Here is a 22,997-nt window from a genome sequence, read left to right on the forward strand (position 1 = left end):
GAAATGTATGGATATCACGGCGCAACGTGATCAAACGTTCCCTTTGAGGAGTGTGAAAAGCGTAAGTGCTGGTTGCGGGCGGAGCCCATGTTTAATGGACGCCAAGGAGGAAACAAACTATGCAGGCAGTGTTACCAACTGTGGCCAGAAGTTCAAACACGTGTATGGATTCACAATCTGAATTTGTAACCAGATGGAAGAACTGATATGTTATACGCCCTGTCTAGCAAATAGGGAGAACATGCAAACACTCTGGTTTGCAAATCCACAGATTTTAAATTTTATGAACAATTTTCTAGGAATATCCTTGTTTCTCTGCTTTAAGCAAGTGCGTAACGAATGACACAAGTTGAAGAGCTCTGACGAACTACAATTTCTACAAATTAAGCCCACGGCATTCCTATACAATTTATTGTTGCAACAACAAAGCTTTCTAGCTGCCAAGTGTCCCAATCTTGACTGTATTGTCAAATTCCTCGAGATCTCATCTTCCTGTTCGTCCTCCTACAAATCTCTTAACCATTAGGTTCTCCAGCAAGGATCCTGAAAAACACAATTCCTATTAATTTGAAAATAATTTTAGTACCTTCTGGGATTGCTAGATGTTATATATTGTCAAATGCGTCTGGAGAATATCATGCCGCAGGTAACACGTCAGATTGGCACTTAGAACATCACAAATAATTTTAAAAGTGTGATTCATCACAGAACTACAAGCCAATTGTAAGAAATTCACGTAGTGGCTGAGCGCGTTAAATTATCGACACCGCCACCGAAGTTTCCGAGTTCGAGTCCTGGCCGTGGCATGGGCATTCCTTGAGTGACTGTCCCTTCATCAATTTCATCAAATCATCACTCGTACTCGTCATCGCGATGAGACAAAAGTGGTAGAAATGCAACGTAAATAATAAAGAAATACGAAAAAATACTCAAAGAAGAGTTGGCAACATTGCCTTTAGGTGACTGTTACCAAAAGGGACGAGATCATGGTGATACAGATTTGATGCGGACCAGCCTTTCCTTGGGAGTGGTTTCTTTAATAGCCAGCAATTGTCGCCTGGGGAACACCCGATTTAGCAATGGGTGTCAGCGGGTGTTATTAACGGGATAAAAGTTGATTTCTGCAGTCTTTTGCCCCCGCAGGACATTTCAGCGTTTCTGGAGTGACAGTTATTGAGGTCATGGTGAGACTTACTTTCCCACTTTCATACTATTTCTCTCGTCTGGGCAGCCTGCGTGGGAGTTTTTTTAGCGGATAGAACTTCTTGATCGAGTTTTCGAGTTCATCAACACATTTGTTCTTGCTGCCTACTATAGAAGAAAAGGAAGAATGTTGCGGTAGCATGTCGATTGTTTCTTTTATTTTCAAAATAACCTTCTGTGTCTATTAAATTGCAAAACCTGGACAAGTTAATCTAGAATTATAGCTCACATCTCGAGTGCTGATTCACAATAGAATAAGCCATAAAGAACAGATCGCAACAAATTTAATCTTGATTCATGGACAAGTTTGCCCTGTCGTACAAAAGACAAAACATCTCTTTAGTAACTAAACTTTGGTTGCTGTCTTGTAAGCTTGGATTTCTGAAACATTTACTGCAAGAGTAGTAAATATAGAATTGAAGAGCCTTAATTCAGTCAAATGACAAGCACTATTTATGTCGATAGAATGTAATGAATCGTTTCTTTTAAATGATCTACTTGATAACATGAATTTGCTGATTATATATATATATATATTCCCTGCCCTTTGTTATTCGTTCGGATTCTGTATATTTTTTTAGTTTACTACCTGCTAGAGCTTAATTATTTACATTTACGTTATACAAAATACTGACATTCTACACTTCTTGGACAAACGAAACAATGCAGGGAAAATATGCAAGAATGTTAATAGATCTGATGAAATTAAATTCGTGGTTTTAAAAATATCATCGCAGCAGCTACAAAGAAGAAGTGAAGAACAAAATGTATCTATTAATTGTTTCTAGTTTTGATTTTCGTGTACGTAATATTCAGAAGATTGATATTTCAGTATTTAGATTAATCGATATTCTGCTACATTTCAAAGGTATCTAAGATTTTGAATCAGTAAATTACTGAATTTACGTATAACCTCGGTACTAATTTGAAAGTGGGAAGCTCTAGTGAATAGGGTTTCTCTCAGCTATAAAGTTGTACAAACGTACAAAGAGTTCTGGAATCGATTCTATGTAACCTCTTGATCGAGTTGTCATTAGTTTCTTGGTATAAATGCAAAACAGTACAGTCCTCTGGTGAATTTAGTGAATTAATAATGAGAAGACAACTATGAGCTCAATCCCTTATGTGTGCGTGTACGAGTATTTCTTATATTCACCGCAGATACAAAAAGAATCAGGCGAAGTTGAAATTCTTCCACGTGCATATCTAACAAGTTTAATAAGCTTCAACACTCATTTCTTTCCTTTCGTTCGGCCATCACTTACTCCACGTCTTCAAAATCTGCAGTCTCGTGTTTCCTCTTCGGAATACGCGGCAAGTGCCTGCCGCACCTGCGTATATCCAATAACAAAAGTATCTCTTTACGTATGCCTTACTTCTTATGGAGAGAAGTAGAAGGTACCTTTGCCTTTGTCAGTACGAGAAACATCTAATGACGTGTTTGCGTGTAATCCGACCTAATCCCTGCATCTTAGCATGGGGCATGATGTCAGGGTCGTCGCATGAATGCAGCGATCCTGTTCAAAGTTCTGTCAAACGATAAATTCTCCCACAAGAGACGACACACAGTCGACAGCCACCGTACGCTGTGGTTCTCGGTAATTAAAGGCTTTTCTGATGAACGGGACGTGATCGCACGGATGTGATACATGGTGAATGAGGGACGATAGAGATCCTTGCCATGTTGAGATGGACTCCTCTGGCCGGAGCCAATTGATCGGAGATGAACCATTTATCACGGGAGGCATCTTCAAGGTCGACCACGAAGTTCTGCCTTTGTTGTGCAAATGGCGAAGGATTTGAGTTCGAGAGTGTGCAAAACCTTTTCACGGTCGTTGTTGCTTCTTGTGAGAAGTTTAATTTCAGTATTATTAACGTTTCGCGTTCGTTGTCCTTACGGGCGACAATTATGATTGTAGATAATGGCAAGAGCTAAATCATGAAGTTATGCCTTGTGGTAAATACTTTACCATGAGAGGTGAAGGCTTTACGTTTGTTACCACAGTTCGTCTGAAGAAAGATTGAGAGTGACCTACGAGACGCCTACATTGTAGCAATTATTGTATTAATTGAGTGGTGTCCTCCTCGGTGATTTGAAGCTTTTAAAGTTTATTTTATGCAGGTCTAATCGGGACTGTAATAGTTTTAAGTTCGATTCGAACCACTGTGTGTATCCACTGGGTACGGAACGCGGACCCCTCGATTACAAAGCGACGCCATCGGAGAGACACTCGTTAAGTATTCGACTTTCTATCTCGCTATCAAAGGCCACGGTTCGAATCTCGGCTTTGGTATGGGTGTTGATCAATTTGATCTAATCACCCCTTGTCCTTGCGGCTATCCAAAAATGATAGAAAAACTACGCAAATTAACAAATATACAAAAACCTATTTGCCGGGAAGGCAGGAAAAATACTTAACTATATGGCGAACGAACCCTTGATTCGTTGTGCTTTTTGTTTCAACACCTACATATGGTTCCCGTGATAAAAGGAGATCGATGTTGTAAACAGACGTTTGGGAGAGAGTTTCTTTTATTTTTTTAATCTACGTTAGTAGTTTTCTACTGATATTATACAGTTGCTTATTCCTGCTTCAGTTAAAGTTATTGTGTTGCAGGCTGAAACAAGGTGCAGATGGGTTGAGTGAGACTTGATCTGCGGTTTAGAGTGATACCTGAACACATGTGCCCTCATAGGGAATCTAACCCTGGAACCCCTTTGACTACACTATCATCCTTCAGAGAAATGCACTGATGACATCCTGGTAATATGGCTCTCGAGCTCACACAGCCTCGTATGAATTCTGGAGCTAATCTTGGGTGGTGAAGATTGTCTAGTTTATCACCCATCTTGGCGCATTTCTCAAGTAATTTACAAAAGTATCTTGCTCTTTGTAACCTTAGTTAGTAGAGCAAGTAACCGAACATAACTCCTAAAAGCATCTCTCTGTATTGACGAGTGCTGCGTGGAGCAAGAAAGGGCAGCCAAGATACTTGTTTGCGGACGTTCAAGGTGGCGTAAGATGTCAGCTTTGAGGTTTGAAATTCCAAGATGGAGATGCAGTGAATATCATTGGAGTATTGTCAGGGTAAACTTGTATTACTTACCTGGATGTCGAGAGGACTTATTTTCTTGGTTTCTAGGAGTGATATTCATACTGGCCAGCTAACCGTTATTCTCTTATCTTGTGAGAACCTCTTCCCCGTCCCCAACACGGAAAACAAGGTTTTGCAATTATGAAAGAACTGGTTATGGTCGATTGTAACTTATTAAATGTCTTCTATATTCGTGCGTGGGAGGACTTACACGTCTCTCAGCTCGTAAATGTGTGCCATCTCACCAAGCCCGTGGACAGGATGACTTTATCTTAACGGCAAAGTGGAACTCCTTTCCCAACAATTGACCCATTGTGACATCGCTGGGACTTCGCTAAATCGGATATTGTCACCCAGAACAGGAAGCACGTTCAATCCTTGTCTTGGCGCCAAAGGGTCGCTGCGAGATTGGGAAATCCTCCATATACGTCACTGAACAAGACGACGTTTTCTCAACAGGCGTTTCAACCGATTCAGCATGTGGAGTGCGGTAACTGTGCCTTTTGCTGCAGGAATGCTTCCCTTTCATGTCAGTTTCTCTGGGGATGCTCTTGAGACCAGAAGTGTTCATTTTGGTTCGTTCTTAATATAACCTTAAGTTGTCTATATCACTATTTACGACACTCCTGTAGATTTAATACGTCATTAGGTTGGTCAGAAATGACACCCAAGTCTTGGTCATCCGTTAACCTTCGGAAGACTATTAATCTCAATCGAACACTCAGCGCTCTCAGCCATCGAGATGAATTCAAACTTTTATATAATATCATTGAATTGAAAATGAAAATAGAAAACAAAATATATTGTACTCCTGTTTCATTATACCACTATTCATTTTTCTAAATAGTTATCTAAATTTCTCGCAAAGGCAGCAGCATACTCCAAACCAGTTTAATAAATTACATAGTTAATATTTCAAACACTGTAATTAGTACAATTTACGAGAATTGAACAAATAATGCAAAATTTCAATTTTAAATTCCCTACTATTTTATTTCTAACATTTCCAAAATATGAGTTAAATCTTATATATACACAGGGTGTTCATAAAGTCCCGGTACTATTACCAAAAAAACATAGCTCGGAAACTACATGCAATAGAACAATGCTGTTGATTGCAAAATAAGCTACAACTCTCCACTTTTATATGCCATACACCTCAATGCGCGCCCCTGTAGTTGCTCTCAGAACATCAAGGCGGCAATCCACTTCTGTCCATACACGCCCCAGCATATCACCAGTAACAGTTAGGATACTCTCTGTTATTCTTCTTTGGAGAGTACCAACATCTGGAACAGGAGTGGGGTAAACACAATCTTTGACATACCCCCAGACGAAGAAATCCAAGGGTGTGATATCAGGAGAGCGCGGTGGCCAGGGAAAGGTCCATCATGGCCTATCCACCTGCCAGGGAAATGCTTATCCAGAAGACATCAAACATCCTTGGACCAACGAGGGGGTGCCCCATCTTGAAAAATTATGGTTGGCTGGAATTCCTCCAACTGAGGAAGAAGGTACTGTTCAAGCATGTACTTTTGTAATGGTACCGGGACTTTTATGAACACCCTGTATATATACACAGAGATTCATAAGTTGTAGTTAATTATTTATGTAATTAAACCTGTGCTGTGCGTTAAGGAAGGTAACACATTCTCAGATTTTATTGTTTTGAAGTGCAAGTAAGAAGTAGGCAAACATTTTCTAGTAAGTTATACGCCTGTGGCATGTAATATTTGGAAAGGTTTCTTTCATGGAGTTTAAGAAACACGTCAATACTTTTCAATGCCCTATGAGTATCAAGGTGAAAATTGTATTACATTTTCTAAAGTGTTCCATATTTTACTCACATGGGTCTTGTAAGACTGACTTGCATAAGAGCATCGCCCATAGTTTATTTTTATCAATTATACAGAAGTGTTTGTGTGTTATACTTAGAGAGTTCTTAGTTTTTGTCTTGTTGTAAGTGATCAACAGAAGCTCCCATTCAAGTTATTTTTTACTTGCCGTTGGTCTTTAATGACATGTGCCTTCTACACGTCAAATATTAATTTCCTTTAAGGTTCAGATTGTCTGTTGTTTTTTTTTTTCTACCTCGGATCAATCTTGATAAAATGCTCAATCGGGCATACAACAGTTGCTGATTAAATGTTTCATCACCAACACGCTTAATGAAAATCATATCTTTTTTTCTCTTTGGTGAGAAGGCCAAGAAGTTCGGTGAGGTGCAGAAAAAAAGCAGTGTTGTGTTCGTGACTGTCAGTCTGTTGCATGCTTTCGCTTTAAAGTGCGCATGCATGTCAACCACAATTACTTCCAACCATCAGCCATTCTTCAGCAACGCCCCCTGCGGACACCCGTCAGACAACTTTGTTATGAGTTCTGAGAAACGCGCGGCGGGACTCTCAATTAATTTGGATCTGTTAATAAAGTAAATGGTTTCCTCTTTGTTATCATGAGGATGAGCAGCCATTGTATATGCCAAGCAAGGGAAAATATTGTTGTTTGATTTGTTGGTGCTCTCAGAAGAAAGAAGTGAAGTCATTCATTGTGAAGGTTGATAAAAATGCACCCATTGTGCACTATAGACCTGTACGCGAAACTTTTATTGCTCTGCTATTAAGTTGAACGGATAATTTAATAGTAATCTTGGATTGGCATTGACTGATTCAACAGTGGGGCTAGCAAAAATACCCGATGAACTCGTACTGTACTAGATAACTAGCGAGACAGGATGTAGTAAATCATAGAAATAGGTAAGAGTACATTGTGAATAAAATTGACAATTTTCAGTCGTCAACTCGGGATATCACCACTGGAGATTCGAGTTCTGGCCTAGACACGAGTGTTCTCTTTTCGTCTAATCATCGTGCATCTCCATTGTCGCGATTAGCCTGTAGAGGCAGAAAAGCGACGTAAAAAATACAAATCAGATTATAATCTTCAACAAAGGCCAAACGGAATAGTTACTAAATCAAGCATAATTCTCGGTGTGGATTTGGTTGTTCTTAATTTCAGTCTTTCCCAACAGATGGTGAAGCAATTGTATAATATGTATCTGTGCTTAAAGATAATATATAATTTACTTTTGAACAATGTAGAATATCTATATATAGTGGGCCTATACGCAATATGTATAGATTTTCTATTAGTTGTATCTGTTATTAGAAATTCTTACACCTATTGTTTGTCTTGTTCTATATTTATTGAAGGGTCTATATGCTATTTATTATATGTATATTTGTACATACAATTCATACATAATGTTTCTAACGTCCTTGTATCCCATTGAGTCTCCATTACATATCTTATCTCATTTTATTTTTCAGGTAGATTGGATAGAACCAATTCAGCTTTTCCAGAAGCAATTTTTCGTATTTGGAAATGTAAGGGGGCCATATACTTAAAGGTAAGTAATGCACTTGTCCCACATGCAAGGTCAAGCGATCTATAGGCTAAGTGATGCATATTTATGAAGTCTGTACATTTTTTTTTACCGAGTTAGATCCAACAGTAATCATCCTCTTCGTGACATCTCACTTTTCTTTATGAAAAGCAAATACGATAATTCCAGAAAACGAGCCCGAGATGCCAAATATAGGTATGGTTGATGTATCGCAAAATGCTTAGGTCCTTAATGTAACCTGACGTAATGAATTGGTTTCGTGGAACGGTTACGACAATGAATGCTAGGCACTAAGAATAATACCTTCTTAGAGAGATCTGAATACATCAAATGTTAAAAGTGTAACTCCCTCCTCGTTTTCTTTGCAAGAGTTTGAGTTATTGGTTCCTTATCACTTCTTTATATGGCCATGCCGGACACACTGGGGCAGATTATGCAGCGGGCATTACACGTATAAGGTTAAGGTCATGGCTATCGTAAAGATCTCTTACTATGCCTCTTGGCACATTTTTTTACACAGCATTGGCTCGTATTTCAAAAGTGGAAATGATTAAAATTCGTTCGCAAATTCTGAGAAAGATCCACAAGTAGAATAATCTGAGGAAACTTTCCGTGAAGCGTGACTGTAGTATTAAAATACACAGACGATGTTTTGTTTTTTCATCGAAGCCTTAACTCTGGCTACCATTAACTCAGTCGTTTAAGTTTCTTATTACTTACATTATCACCCATAGTGCCGGAGAGGCGTTCCTTTAATCATGGACGCATATCAAACTATGAAGTCCTACATCCAGAACGAAATATCACGACACTTAAAAGAAGCTGAGGCAATAATATCGGCGCCTGGTTTTGAATTGCAAATAATCATCGACAACCTGCACGGTAGCATTTCTAGATATGATGGCATCCACAGATAGAACGTTACAAAGCTTAAAAAAACAGCAAAATTCCGCCCATACATTTACTGATAAGATCGCCACTAAAGAGTTCCTGCAAGTGGACAAAGTAGACTACTTGTAATCGTCTTCTTTGCTTCTGTATCTACTGTCCATCGACCTTCTCCCAGGTATAATTTAACTGGCCTTCAAATTCGTTGCCAGGCGCTCGGTTCATTCCACAACTTGAAGGCAAGTGTTTTACTGCCAAGGTTTGGTACGGAGGTAAGAAAGGTATCACCAACCGACAGCGCTTGTTTGTTCCTTGTGTTCTAAATTGTGGAATTTTAAAAAGTGTTCAGGCTTGCCAGTATATTACAGGACAAAAGAATGCGAGCCCCAGACGCTTTGGAATACTTAAACAGTTTTTATGGAATATAACTTACGGATAGTCAACTTCCAAATTAAGGTTGGATTTACAACGCACCAAAAAACGTCAATAACTTACCTCGAATGCGATTTGATTCTTTTGCTCATAGCGTTAGTTGTGGTGTGTTTAATCTTTACTTATCGTAGTGTCGAGCCTTTGCTACCTAAAATGGCAGATCGTAATCCTTTATTCGCACAATTGTGCTCGCTCGAATGCAATGTTTGGAGTCGTTCCGAGCTTCAAGAAGCAATTTGCTTGTCATCGCACTGACTTTATAAGGCAGTGGCAGCAGAAATTACCTGATAGCGCAATGCGGGGGTTCTGTCAGTCCCTAGTAGGTGGGCCATAGGAAGAGCTTGTATAATCGGCTTAATCTAGCGTAACTTATACTAGCATGGGGATTGGGAAGTTGTTACAGAACGTTTACTGTAGGTAGGAATATGTAGAGAGAACATCAAGGAAAGATATACGAATTTTTCTTAAAATAATACGTGTTAGAGATGTTACTGTGCTCGTAACATTATAGCACACAGCCATACAGTATCAGATTGAATAAGTATACGATATCACCATAGAGGCCGTAAGTTAGCAGCACGTGTATTGTTCTGTTATGACTTCATTTTTTTAACGATTTGCGCTGTAAGTACGCAGAATAAGAATTTTACAACAAAATTGGTAAAGCAATATAATTTTCACATATCCATGTGCAAATACCTAGATTCGAGAACCTCCGCTGTATCGTGGACGTCAATGCTGTACTCAATGGGTTACAGGTTCAATTCACAGTGGTTTGGACCAATTTTTTAAACTTGTAGCCCCGATTAACCTATTTGGGTATTAATATTAACAAAAAAAAAATGGTTCAATGCTTGTATTATCTACGGCTCCACCTGTACAGATTTATTCTTAGTACTCGTACACTAAGGATAAAGTTTCGTGGAAACACACGCATAGACTGCACTAGAAACTTGACCTATTTCTCTTCATCAGTACCTAAGTGAGTCGTAGGGGACTTGTGATATGGCACGAAGAGTTATATCAGAGTAGTTATAACATAAATGTATTGAAGGAACTTCGTGTAATGGAAGGAATACTTCTATTGACTACGTAGGTGGCCTCCCGATGGCGTAGTGGTAACGTCGTCGCCTTGTAATCAAGGGGTCCCTGGTTCGATACCCGGTGGTAGCACATTTAAACTGTAGGTCCAGTCCCCATTAGTCTATTTGTACATGAAGTGGACTTTTAAAACTCAAAATCGAAAATTGAACGTAGGTAAGTGAAAACATTTCCTTGTTAAGGATTTTTGTTTGTATTGTATTATCGACGGCTCCACCTATAGGTACAGGTTTATTCTTAGTACTCGTACATAAGGATAAAGTTTCGTTGTTATAATTTTTTTTAAAAAACATGTCGAAACTTATACCTTTTACTGGAACACAAACTTGAGAATTGTACACTTCGCCTTGATTTTTTACATATCTTGGTTATCTACCAGGCTGTGTATTATTAACGATTTCTTGACTGATTGATTTGGTTTACTACTTCGCTTTTCGGCTACTTTCGGCTTGATGAGCATCAGTGATGATATGATGAAATCGATGAATGGACACTCACAAATAACACCCATGCCCGATCCGTGATTCGAACCCGGGAGTGCTGACATCGCAGCGTGCTGTGCTAATCATTCCACCACGGCGATCGGCTCTAATGGGTCCTAGAGAACTCCAATTTATTTTTCTGTACGTTACATTCAATTCAAAACGCTACAGCATTTGAAGTGTTCAAGTAGTAATCATTTCAATATTCTGCTTCAGTCAGTGGCGTATGCTGATATCAAGATGTAGGCTATCTCACCTCAGTGTGGTGTACGAATTGAGAAAATATATGCTGAAGGTGTCGCTGTTCCCGTTAACGGTTTCGTATTAAAAATTGAAGTAAGCAATCACATAATAACAATAATAATAACAGATCCAAGAAAGGAATAAAATATATATGTTTAATGGAATGAGTAAATATGGAGGGCAACATGAGAAATTATAATTATTGATATGTAATTGTCTAACCGGCGAAGTTATTACGGAATATGAAAATTTTCATTGTAATATTTAAGGCTGTGTTTTAACTTGCTGTGTTCTTACACAGATTTTAATACTTCAATTTTCTCAAGCCAAATTGACATTTTAAATTATTTTGTACGTTGAAAGAAAAGAATAGTTATCATATTTCAAAGAAACTGAGCCGAACATACCAGCTCATAATATTCGTTGGTTCCTTTTCACCTAAAATTCTCTAGTCTAGGTAGCCTACAATATACGCCCCTGGCTTCAGTATGTATTGTATTTATTTGTATCTCAAGAAATTTAAAAGTTGATTTTATGTTTCAATTTTTAAATACATTGAAGACAAAATCTGTACGAAAAGATCAGAAAGGACATTCCAAATGCGTTTCGTATAATAAATTGCGGTTCTTGTGTAACACCTCAATACGATTTCTTTTTTGTCTCTGTGTGTGTGAGTGAGTCTGTATGTTTGTGAGTGATCATTAACCTCGAAACGGATAGACGAGGACAAGGTCGATGCGATGGCAAAGTGTTGTATATTTGCTCCGTGACACTTGCGAATTCGAAGCGGAGCGGTCATTTGTGAGAAAAAAATGCAGCAGACAGTTGATTTTTCACCTATTTGACACATGCTTGTATGTTGAACACGTTCCGAAAGTGCCACGTGTACCAACTGCTCGTTTATCAAATCAACCAACAGGACAAAGAAAACCCATATTTTTGATGTTGCTCTGTGTGATGTTGCTGCAATAATGCTCCCTTTTTTCTTTTCTGGTAGGAGGAGACGCGTGCTTTTCATGAAAAGGAATCTTTAAGAGTTAGTGGCGTTATGATCGCTCTATCCTCTGGACACTACAGTTATTCATCAGTTCTAAAAATTAGGTTGCATATGAACTTTATCTCAACCTTGAACCCCTAACCTAGTAACTTTTATTTAATATCTTATCCACAATACTCGCATTAACCTTATTTTTGGTCCTAAAGATTAATAATTATAAATGTAACACTAAAGCTTTAGCCTCGGTTACACAGTAACCAAGACTAAATGCAAATTTTAACTCAACCCACACTTTCTATGTCAAACAGTGATTATTCAGGATGCCGAATGATCATTGGTCCTCGTTCAGGTATGATGTAAAATCATACCATCATGTAAAAAATGGAAATTGCAAATAAATGTTAAAGAACAAAGAAAAACGGGGGAATCCGGTAAACATTTCGCGTAAGTGATGTACCTGTATAATTTAAGACGCAGGGACAATAGCACATACCCCTAAAAGTATAGGGTAGAGGAGGGCATTTTTCGGGTGTTCTCCCCTCTTATTTATTTATTTGTTGTTGTTGTTGCTTTTTAAACCTTCAAGTCGAAATGCTTCCTATTTTGAACCGTTAACATTTGTCCCTGTAGGGAATCTAACTCGGACCTCTTGAGTAGAGAGCATCAGTGTTAATAACTAAGCTATTAAGATAGCCACAAGCTATCAAACTTTTTCAGTACGAACTCTTAATTAATTTCGTACCCCTTGCGATATTTTAAAAATTTGTTCCATACAATGAAACCAAGAAGGTTTTTTTTAACTATAGAGCGACTACAAGGAAAAGAACCTTCGGCCAAAATTCTTCACGGACCTTCCCCTCCATCGGTTCAACTCTGGCCATAAGGAAGCATGCTCCACTCTGCCCCTCCCCTCCACGCGGGAGTACGATGCACGGAAGCCGCTGGTCTGCGCAGGCTCTTTTGCCTCTGCTTCCAACAGAACACAAAGTGGGAATGTTTTCCTGGGAACGCCAATGCTTAGAATCATCATATTTCGACAACAATAACACGAATATGCACATGAAATCTCTCTTTTCCATTATCACTGCAAATGACAGAAAATGATCAAACAATTGTAACGTGTAGCAGTGTCCCCGTTACAACAATATATAAACTTAATATTTTTTCTTGTATCTATACTTCTATATATTAATGGTTGATTACCTAGTGATGTGGAACACACCTCGTATATAACTATACATCCTGGTGTTAATATAAGTCTTAAGAGTTTGTTTCTTTCTGCCAGCAAGCTGAGCTGGAAGTTGTTATAGGTGACAACAATGCAGGAAAGCTATCGCTATTGTGTAAGAGCCAAGCAGACACGATCTTATGAAAACGTTGTCACGGGGAAAAAGACGAAAGATTAGGCTGTCTTTCCCACTCTATATCTGTCGTGTCCTTTGGCGGACAGTAATTAAATTTATATCATAATAATCCCTGATTCTTTAGCTGCGAGGCAGTACTTTCAGAATTTAGCTACGTGGACGCAAAATAAAGTTATGCCCGCGCAAAACAAAACCTGTATATTTTATTTTACTCAACATTTTACAAGTTGTGTTTTTTTTTTGTTTGTTGGCTTATCGCGTGGCCGTTGCGGGGAGACAGGGGAGTTTCAAGAAGCCATACTCCCTAGTCAAATTAGATACTGTGTATAACGTTTAATATTCCATTGCATGTTTATAAATCACAAAACGGTCAAAGTGATAATTTATACATGTAATTAATTATGTTTCCCATTGATACCTTATGGATTTGTAGTTTATTGTGAGGTAATATTTGTGCAAAGATAAAAGTTTGTACGAGGGTCACTATTTATATTTTGAGCCTAACAATGAAAAAACAGGAATTTGGCATTGAAAACTGCTTTATTATTTTTCGAAGTATTCTCCTTTATGGTCAATACACTTTTGCATTCGTTCGAACCATTTGTCAAAGCAGTTTTTCCAATCTTCTTGAGACACCTCCATAATATGGTTTTTGAACGCATCAACGGCGTCTTCCGCCGACAAAAATCGTTGTCCACGCAATTTATTCTTGACATTCGGGAACAAGAAGAAGTCATTGGGTGCCAAATCAGGACTGTATGGCGGATGACCCATCAATTCGATTTTTTGACTGTTCATAAAAGTCGGTTGTTAGACGAGATGTGTGACAGCTGGCATTGTCTTGATGAAGAATGATCCGATGGCGTTTGTTTGTTTTCCGTATTTGACCGAAGACCTCTGGCAAACAAATTGTTGTGTACCATTCAGAGTTGACCGTTCTACGTTCCTCTAAAGGCACAGTTGTCACATGACCAGTTTTCCCGAAAAAACAGGCGACCATTTGTTTCGATGTGCTTCGAGCGCGAACAACTTTTGTTGGATTGGGTTCATCTTGAAACACCCATACAGTCGACTGCTGTTTACGTTCCGGCTCATATGTATATATCCATGATTCGTCACCTGTTACAATCTTATATACGTCTTTTGAAGCACCACGATTGTATTTATTGAGCATTTGTTTGCACCAATTGACGCGAGCGTCTTTTTGAGTTTTTCTCAAATTGTGTGGGATCCAACGAGAACATACCTTTCTCACAGCTAAATGATCATGTAATATTTTATATATGCTGGTGGAACTAATGCCTATGGTTGCCTCAATCTCACAGTATGTCACATGACGATCTTGCAGTATTAGGTTTTGCACAGCATCAATGTTTTCTTGAACAACAACTGATTTTGGACGACCTTCGCGAATCTCGTCGGTGAGCGAATGGCGTTGACGGCCACGATTAAATTCGTTATACCAGCGTTTCACAGTGGCAAAGGATGGGGCTTCATCGCCAAATGTGGAAGTAAGTTGATCGATGCACTCTTGTCTTGATAATCCCGTCGAAAATCGTAAAAAATCATCGCACGAAAATGTTCACGAGTTAATTCCATTTTATTGTTGTCGCGCAATCTCCAAGGCAACATAAACAACACAAATGAAGCTATTGACAAAACATTTGAAGTACGTTATGGTCAATAATGCCAGACGATTCCGTGCAAACGTCAAATCGCGCCTAACTTCAATCAGTGTTGCCAAGGCTCAAAATATAAATAGTGGCCCTCGTAAATCCATCACGGCACCGAGAAATCAGATACGTGGCCCGTGGCCTTTTGTATTCGAACATCTGATGAATGCGAATCTCGTATAACCGTCTTTTTTTTAACGCTCGAACTTCTGCCTTTACATCCACTTCGATCTTAGAAATTAGTTCATTCTGGGATTATCTTAGGACAGTTACTTAGATTTTCTGGTCAGAAGGCGTATATTCTCTCTGCTCTATGCTCCTGGTCAGGAGATACAATTGAGAGAGTAGTGTTTGTCTTGATATATGCCGGAATTCGGGATCGGCCGATGGACTGTTAGTAATTAACGTTTGTATCCCTGGTCAGGGTACACCTTTTCTTATTCTGTGGTCACGGAAGAAACTTCGGTTCTCTGGTTAGAGGCTGGAGAGAGAAAAGGAAGTTGGATACTTAACTGGATATCGACAGAACCTAGTGGAAAGAAGAATTGTCGACTGCTTGTAGGATCTCGGTCAAGATCTACATATAAGTAGTTTCAGAACCTTTGACCCAGAATTACGACGGACCTTTAATCGAGAACTGAAACAGCCGGATTAACCCGAACCTTGAGCCGAGGAGACTCAAGCTCCGAAGAGTTACTGAGCGTGAAGCCGAGGCTCAATAGACCCATCAACCAAGTAACGATCCAGGGCGGATCTTACAAATTTTCTTACCTTAATATCCAGATGGGCGACCTTCCTCTCGTGGATGTACGCCAGCCCTTCCACAAGTTGGCGGACAAATTTAACAACGTCTGCCTCAAAGGGTACCATGTTGTCGTCAATTATTGTTTGCAAATCTCCACCGGGTGCGCTGAAATGAATGATTTATTTCAGAAATTTAATGCATTGCAGTACAGAGTTTACAGTGAAATCGATTGATTGAATTAGATTATTTTACGTCACTTTTCTGTACACTTTTGGCTAGTCGCGGCGATGAGGATGAGTGATGATATGATGAAATTGATGACGGAACACTCACGAAAACCCATGCTCAGTTAGGGGTTACCTGGCGTCGTAGTGCTCTGAGGGATTTTCCATTTCGTGATTTATGGTGGCGATCTACAATGTGTGGGTCCATAGGTTCTAATTCCCGGCAAGACGTTGATGTTGAGGAAGTATAGGTATTTATAGGTCGAATACAAACGGGCTCACGTGAAAGAATACTTCATACACTCTCAACATAGTCTCCTCTCAGGTTCAGGCATTAAACCCAGCGCTGCATCAGGTTCATGATGCCTGTTGTTGGAGCCAAGCCCTTACTTCGTGCTGCACACCATCATCCGAGTGAAACCGGCGTCATTGCAGCGCCTACAAACAGCGATTCGGAGGAAGATGACCGGACTTATAACCCGGACCTCTTTTCGCTCCTTTGAAGAAGCATCTCACAGGACACCGGTTTCACTCGGATGATGTTGTGCAGCACGAAGTAAGGGCTTGGCTCCGACAATAGGACCCCGAGTTCTATGAGTGGGACTAAATGTATATGCATGTATACACCACACATGTATACACACACACACACACACACACACACACACCTCTCTACATGTATGAGTGGTCAGTGTAACGTACTGTGAAGCCAGACGACCCAGGTTCTAACCCCATTTTATTAAGTTATCCTTCATCCTCTTCGTGGCGATAATCCAAGAAGTGAAAAAGCAACGTAAAAATAACCAAAATTGAATTCGAACATTACACATTTCCAACCAAATTCACTCCTACCTCAGGCGGGAATGCATATACATATACAGGGTGTCATTTTAATAGCGCCCACGGACCACAGATTCGTATAGAGGACATCGAAACAAACAACTTTTCTCAGTAACATTTTTTTCGTTGGTGCATCATTTCGGCGCTACAGTCGTTTAAAAAAAGCCCGTTTCTCCGCCTGAATGCTGGCAACCACACACAACATTTTATTGCATTTGTGACGTCATATCCCGTCGTGAAGCGATGCGTTCCAGGGTTGCCAGGAACACACATATTCTGTGAAAAATGACATCGCTACATTCAGCCACATTATGTACCGTAAAACAAAACGAGCAAACACATTCTGTAACTTAACAGGAAGTAAACAAACGATACGAAAAATGGTAGAAAGAAAATAGAATTCAAGTGGAAGTGGTCATATCGAATTTTGTCTCAGCTTACATGTCAAATATTTGGAAATCTAGTTACCTACTTGGCATCTACAATTTAGTCTATCCACTTCGTCCTTCTGATACTAGTTATCTGTGACACACTGAACAGATGACAAAATAGAAATTAAAGAACTCAAAATTCCAAAGGTAAGCAACACATGATATAATGTATATTCGGGGCATTATGAGGCAAGTGACAAAAATGGTTGAAAATACAGGGATATAAGTAGCAGTAAAACAAGCCCTCCGACGACTGTGTTTATCTACGCACAGGATACACATGTAATAGTTTGCAACTGTAAACAGGGCAGTATATTCGCTACTGATTCATCATTACATTGTTACTGTGGTTGTACGTGTGTAACAACGTGAAACTCGGATACTTCCGTTATCAGCACAAAAGTACCACAAGGCATATGAGCACAAACCTGTAGATATCAACCTTGCAACGAGATTTGCAATATAATTGACATGTAGCTGGGCGTAAACAGCCACATGTAAGCTGTAGGTCCAATAACATTTATTGTTGTTGATATTTGACATGTAGGCTGGGACAAAATCCGATATTGACGCTTCATTTTGAATACGTTTTTTTACCATTTCTCTTATCGTTGGTTCACATCCCCCTTCCCCTGAGATGACTGCTGATCTTCTGGCTGGTAGGCTATGATGTTCGGTCTACTGGACGCGTTTCTCGTTTCGTTTTATTAATGTGGTTGGTAGTTTGTCATTTCTGACAAAATTTGTGTGTTCCTTGCAACACTGCCGTGCGCTGTTTCGCCGCAGGATACGACGTCACAGATACGATCAAATGTTGGGTTGGGTTGCCAGCATGCAGGCGGAAAAAGAGTTCGGATGGCACTTTAAGCTCAGATTTGCTCAACCTTGCGTACAATTGACTTTATCAAACTTTCTTATTACTAAAAATAAAGACTTTACAAAAGTTATACTCACTATTCCAGTACAAGAATGATTTCACTCGGAGTTTCGAATGCGTCGTGGAGTCGAACAATTCGGGATGAGGAGCAGATTGAGAGGAGCATGATCTCATGGTAAATCTCCGCACTACAGTCCTCTCCGTAGCGGACTCTGCTGGAGAATTTGGCTGCGAACTGCTCTCCGGATGTTGTGGATCTGCAGCGGCGAACAGAAGCAAAGAGACCCCTGAAAGAAAAAGAAAATTTCCTTTTTTAATACTTTAGCTTGTACTATTTGAACTGCGCGAACCGTATATAATAACAACATATAACTTCACCAGACAGCCAGATTTTATGAAAAGTAGCAGTAGTTGTTTCATCCCAAGCGGTAGTTGTAGTATTTCGATTATATCAAATGATGTAATAAGTATATAGGGTAAGTAAAAAAGAACGAAACAACTTTACACATTCTTATGACGTAACTATTTAAGACAGAAATTTTAAAAAAGGCATCAACATAAAGTGAAACTCTGGAAGTTTTATTCCCTTTGGCGAGCTTACATTGGTTTGCTATTGCCCCGCCAGGAACGCTAGTGTGGCAAAATGGCGAGTGAACAGCAGAAGGTGTATTGTGTGTTCGTGCTAGCGAAGACTTATTCGATCAGAATGGGGGAAAGACATTTCTGCATGCATTTTGATAGTAAACCACCATCTCGAAAAACATCTACCATTGGTACAAACCATTTGAAGAGATTAGGTCTGTGTGTAAAGAGCGGCCGCGTGTACCATCTGCTGGCTGAACAGAATTAGGGAAGTGTTCTCAAGAAGGCCACGAAAATCAACTCACCATGCTAGTTGTGGGCTGCAGCTGTATCAGAAAACCATGCATTCTTCTGAGATGGTGGAAAACTACAGACACGCATGTCTTTGCATTATCGTGATTGCATCAGTCTCCACCAACTCCAACACATAATATGTCTTCTGCTAGTCACTCGCCATTTTGACACACTAGCGATCCTGGCGGAGCAGCGGCAAAGCAGCATGAGAGCGGCAAGTGCGAATAAAACTTATTTTGATGCCTTTTCTATCGCAAACAGTTACGTCAAAATAATTGTGTAACGTTGTTTCATTATTTTCGACTTACCCTGTATTTAATAACATAACATACATGAATTGGATTAACAGTTACACACGTAACTTACATGACGTCAGTCTCATACTACTGGATCAGAGTAAATGACAACTCGTACTAATGGAAGAACACGTGAGAAGAGGAAACATTCAGTTCATATCTTACAGAACTTGGACAACCAAACTCACAAACTGGATACTTTCTTCAGCCAGTCCTTCCCATCTTTAATTAGCGTGATATGAAGTGATTAACTCGAGAATTTTCGGAGCCACACACATTGTGACCTAGTTGCCGGCTGTGTGTAGGTGTTCGGGTGCGTCTTCCTCCTTCTACGTTTTCGTTTCTAAAAGGCACTCCATGATGGAGAAATATGCGCCATTCTTCTTCATTGGTACGGTTTATTATGAAGATGCGAATACTATGTTGAGCGTGTGAAGCTCGGAGGACGCCTCTGTAGACAGATCTACGATGTGTATTCCTGTAGTCTTGCATGGATCTGAAAAGAGGACCAGGACACAAAAAGAAGAACGCAAATTAAGAGTTTTTGAAAATAAAAATCTTAAGAAGGATAGGTTGGAAGTAAACGGGATGAAACCACAGGTAGATTGTAAAGGTTACATGATACGGAACTGTATAATTTATTTATCCAATGATATTATTAGATAAAGTAAATTACTAAGGAAGTGTTGGGTAAGTCAAATAGAGGACAGAAAATTTACAGAACCCATCTTGGAAAAACTGATGCAAATAACCCGTTTATTTATTTCTTTATTTATCACCTATAACAAAGCTAGACTCCATCTGGAATCGAACCCAGTACTCTTTGATTACAAGGCGACTGAGTTACCACTACACAAAGAAACCAATTGGTGAGACTGATCAAGAGTGGGCTGGTCTTTCCCACGATAAGGACAGATGGAAGACTTGTATTGCTGCAGCAATAGACCTTCTGGTTAAGGAATGCCGTAGACTTAGTTGGGTAGTTTCATGTTCTGATGTTTGACGGTGTGTGTTCCAGTACCGAGACACTCCATTCTTTTTTATGTGTAAATCACTAATCTGTCCAATTGTCGCTGTGGACCTACCGTAAAAATAAGTAAGATAACTAACCAAACAAAGTACTTGTGGAAAGAAGTCCAAACATATTAGTAACGCTACGCCACTGCTCGCAACGAGATTGAACATTAATCTTTCACGGAAAGAAAGTAAGGGGCTGTTCAATTAATTGCAGTAACCTTGAGATGAAAGCACCGTTCACCGCTAAGCGGTCCTTGCATTGTTTCTTTGTTCACAATTACCCATCGTCCTCTGCAGCAGACATTGTGGTTCTTCCTGGACTCGATGCTGTCATCAAGTCCAATCTCCGGCCGTATGAATTGTTTGTTGATGACATAAAGGGAGCGTTAAAACTTGTTTTTGTTTATTATATACTTTTTGTTCATTATTGAGCAGATTAACTGTTATGATAGAAGAGGATGGAGGATACTTTTGTCACTTTTACGTGACACACTTCTTTGCTTTGTCTCTAATGGGGATTAAACACAGACCCATTTTTCTTTTTCTTTTTCTCAAAATTTCGAAGTGTTATCCCATTGTAAATGTAAGGATCAAGGCTGGCACAAGTTAAAGAGCAACCAGTATCCGTGGTTGAGTGGTCAGGGTAATCAAAGGTTCCACATTCGAAGCCTGGCTAAGGCATCTGTCGGTCCTGTCACACATTTCATTGGTTCATCATTCATCTTCATCGTCGCGATTAATCCAATAAGTAGAAAAGCGATGTAAAATAACCAAAGTAGAAGGAAAGCAAATTAAGGAACGAAGAGAGAGGAACACCTATGATCTGTGTTATAAAGATCCAAACATTTTCTTCGAAGGATTAAGTAAACGCCAGAGAAAATGACAGTCATGATTCATTTCTTGAAGTTTGATTCTTCAGTTCTTATTTTGATGCTCTCAATTTCAACAAATTGGGGATGGGGATCTGTAGATTGTGTAGATTGGGGATGGAGAGCTCGTTTACTCTTAGTTATGTAAACAAAATGTTGGCTAAGTGACATTATCTGGTTGTGTTGCATTGCCTTTCTACAGCATTGTGGTCACTATTAAAATTTCAACCTACGTATTAAAAATAAGCCCCTAGAGCGTCGTTTCTCAACCTATGGGTCCCGAGGGGGCGTTTGATGGGTCGCGTAGTTGGGCTCAAAAATTTATTTACTGTGTCTTAAAAACCTATTAAATTTAAATTACTAATATATTTTGTTTTAACAATTTAAATTCAACCCGTGTTGTTATAAAAGAGGATGTTAGCAAAAATATGATTATAAACTGAGTGCACCCCCCCCCCCAAGTAATTCTGCCGGCGTCCATGCGTATGCATCCCGTGAAATGTAATATCCTTCAAGGTGGGTCCTGGACTGAAAAAGGTTAATTTTGATTGATTGTCACTGAAAAAAGGTTGAGAACAACTGCCCTAGAGAATTAATTAAGCGGAAATTTACATTAACTTTCTTCGTGTGGAACCTTTAGAACTAGACAGAAATATGAAACTGGTCTATGAGACTCCGCAGAATAGATGACCCCGATAGAGGCCTTTAATCCGAAACCGGAAACGTTTCAACTTCAAATTATCTACTTTGCGTAACTTTTCGAAATGAGAACATAAAGAGGATTATACTGTTATAATAACATTATACTGTTTACCGTGGTTTTTTTTAACTAGTTGTCGATAACTATTACTTAAAAATCACAGGAATAGTTTCCACCTCTATCTTTCATAGAAACCTTCAGCTATTTCACATTTTTGGTTGGTCGACTGTATATCGGTTATTTATTAGGAATTTCTACACACATATAAACATTTAAAAGAGTGGATCATACAGGCCGTGTGGTGCAGATTCGCAAGTGTATACGTCTGGAACATTCATTACTTCAGGAAAACTTAAAATTTTATTTTGAATAAGTACATTTTAGAAGTGGAACAATTATAGTAGAAGAGAATGAATGCGTCGCCTTGTTCCATGCGCAGACATGTGTGAATAACATGTCCAAATATATATGTAAGAATGTAAAGAAGGAAAATTCCCAATCCGTTTACAAAGCTCCTGGGCGTCCATTTAGAGCAACAAGAGTTGAACAGCGACATCTATTGACGCACAAAGCTTCCAGTAACTGACGGAAAACTAATGTCCGTTCCGTGACCAACTTGTCAATTGAAACCTGTGGAAATTTCCTTCTCTTTCGCAGCAGCTTTTCCAATTAATTTCACTTCAAAGCGGGAAAGAAAGAAAAACTGTCGGTTGCATCGGACACTCTCATCTTCGCTTGCGGGTCGGTCTAAGTTCAAGGATAGCGTTCTGTTTCCTGCCGCATTAGATCACTAGGGGGCAGTTGTTTCGTTGCCTGATCAATCATCTCATCTCAACATCTGAAGTAATTCTCGGTCAACAGGACACGAGAATGGCCTTCGTCTATCTTCGGCAACCTTCGTGTGGCGCCTGAACGTCGTCGCCCTTGCTGTCCAACTTTCACTCTGTACTCCGCATCGCATTTCTCTTTAGCCGGACGAAAAGTTTGACAGGACCGAGCGCCGACTGACCGCGGTCTCTCAGCGGGGGAGTCCTTTGAAGATGCCAATGTCCGTGTCTCGCCTTCACAAGTTGTGTTTCTTCATTTGTTCATCTTCTTCTTCGTAGATACCTTTACGACTTGTACTAAGCGATCAAAAAGTTCCTGACAAACGCTTAGCTTTACCGTTCGTTCATCCTCATTGGAATATACAAAAATTCAATATACATTAATAATACCGCTTCCTTGCTTCCTTCGTTCC

General features: G+C 39.5%; 1 protein-coding gene across 1 annotated transcript in view; it reads right to left on the reverse strand.

Annotated features, from left to right (window-relative positions):
• LOC145986471 (uncharacterized) overlaps positions 1–22,997 on the reverse strand; it is a 169,043-nt gene that overhangs the window by 71,225 nt on the left and 74,821 nt on the right. Inside the window, exons 2-3 of the mRNA XM_083120518.1 lie at positions 18,077–18,286; positions 15,654–15,792 (exon numbers count right to left, since the gene is read on the reverse strand). Coding sequence (XP_082976644.1) covers positions 15,654–15,792; positions 18,077–18,286 — 349 coding nt within the window. The remainder of the gene's footprint in view (positions 1–15,653; positions 15,793–18,076; positions 18,287–22,997) is intronic.

The sequence above is a fragment of the Lepisma saccharinum genome, chromosome 4 (assembly GCF_977018435.1).
Source record: "Lepisma saccharinum chromosome 4, izLepSacc3.1, whole genome shotgun sequence".
Lineage (NCBI taxonomy): Eukaryota > Metazoa > Arthropoda > Insecta > Zygentoma > Lepismatidae > Lepisma > Lepisma saccharinum.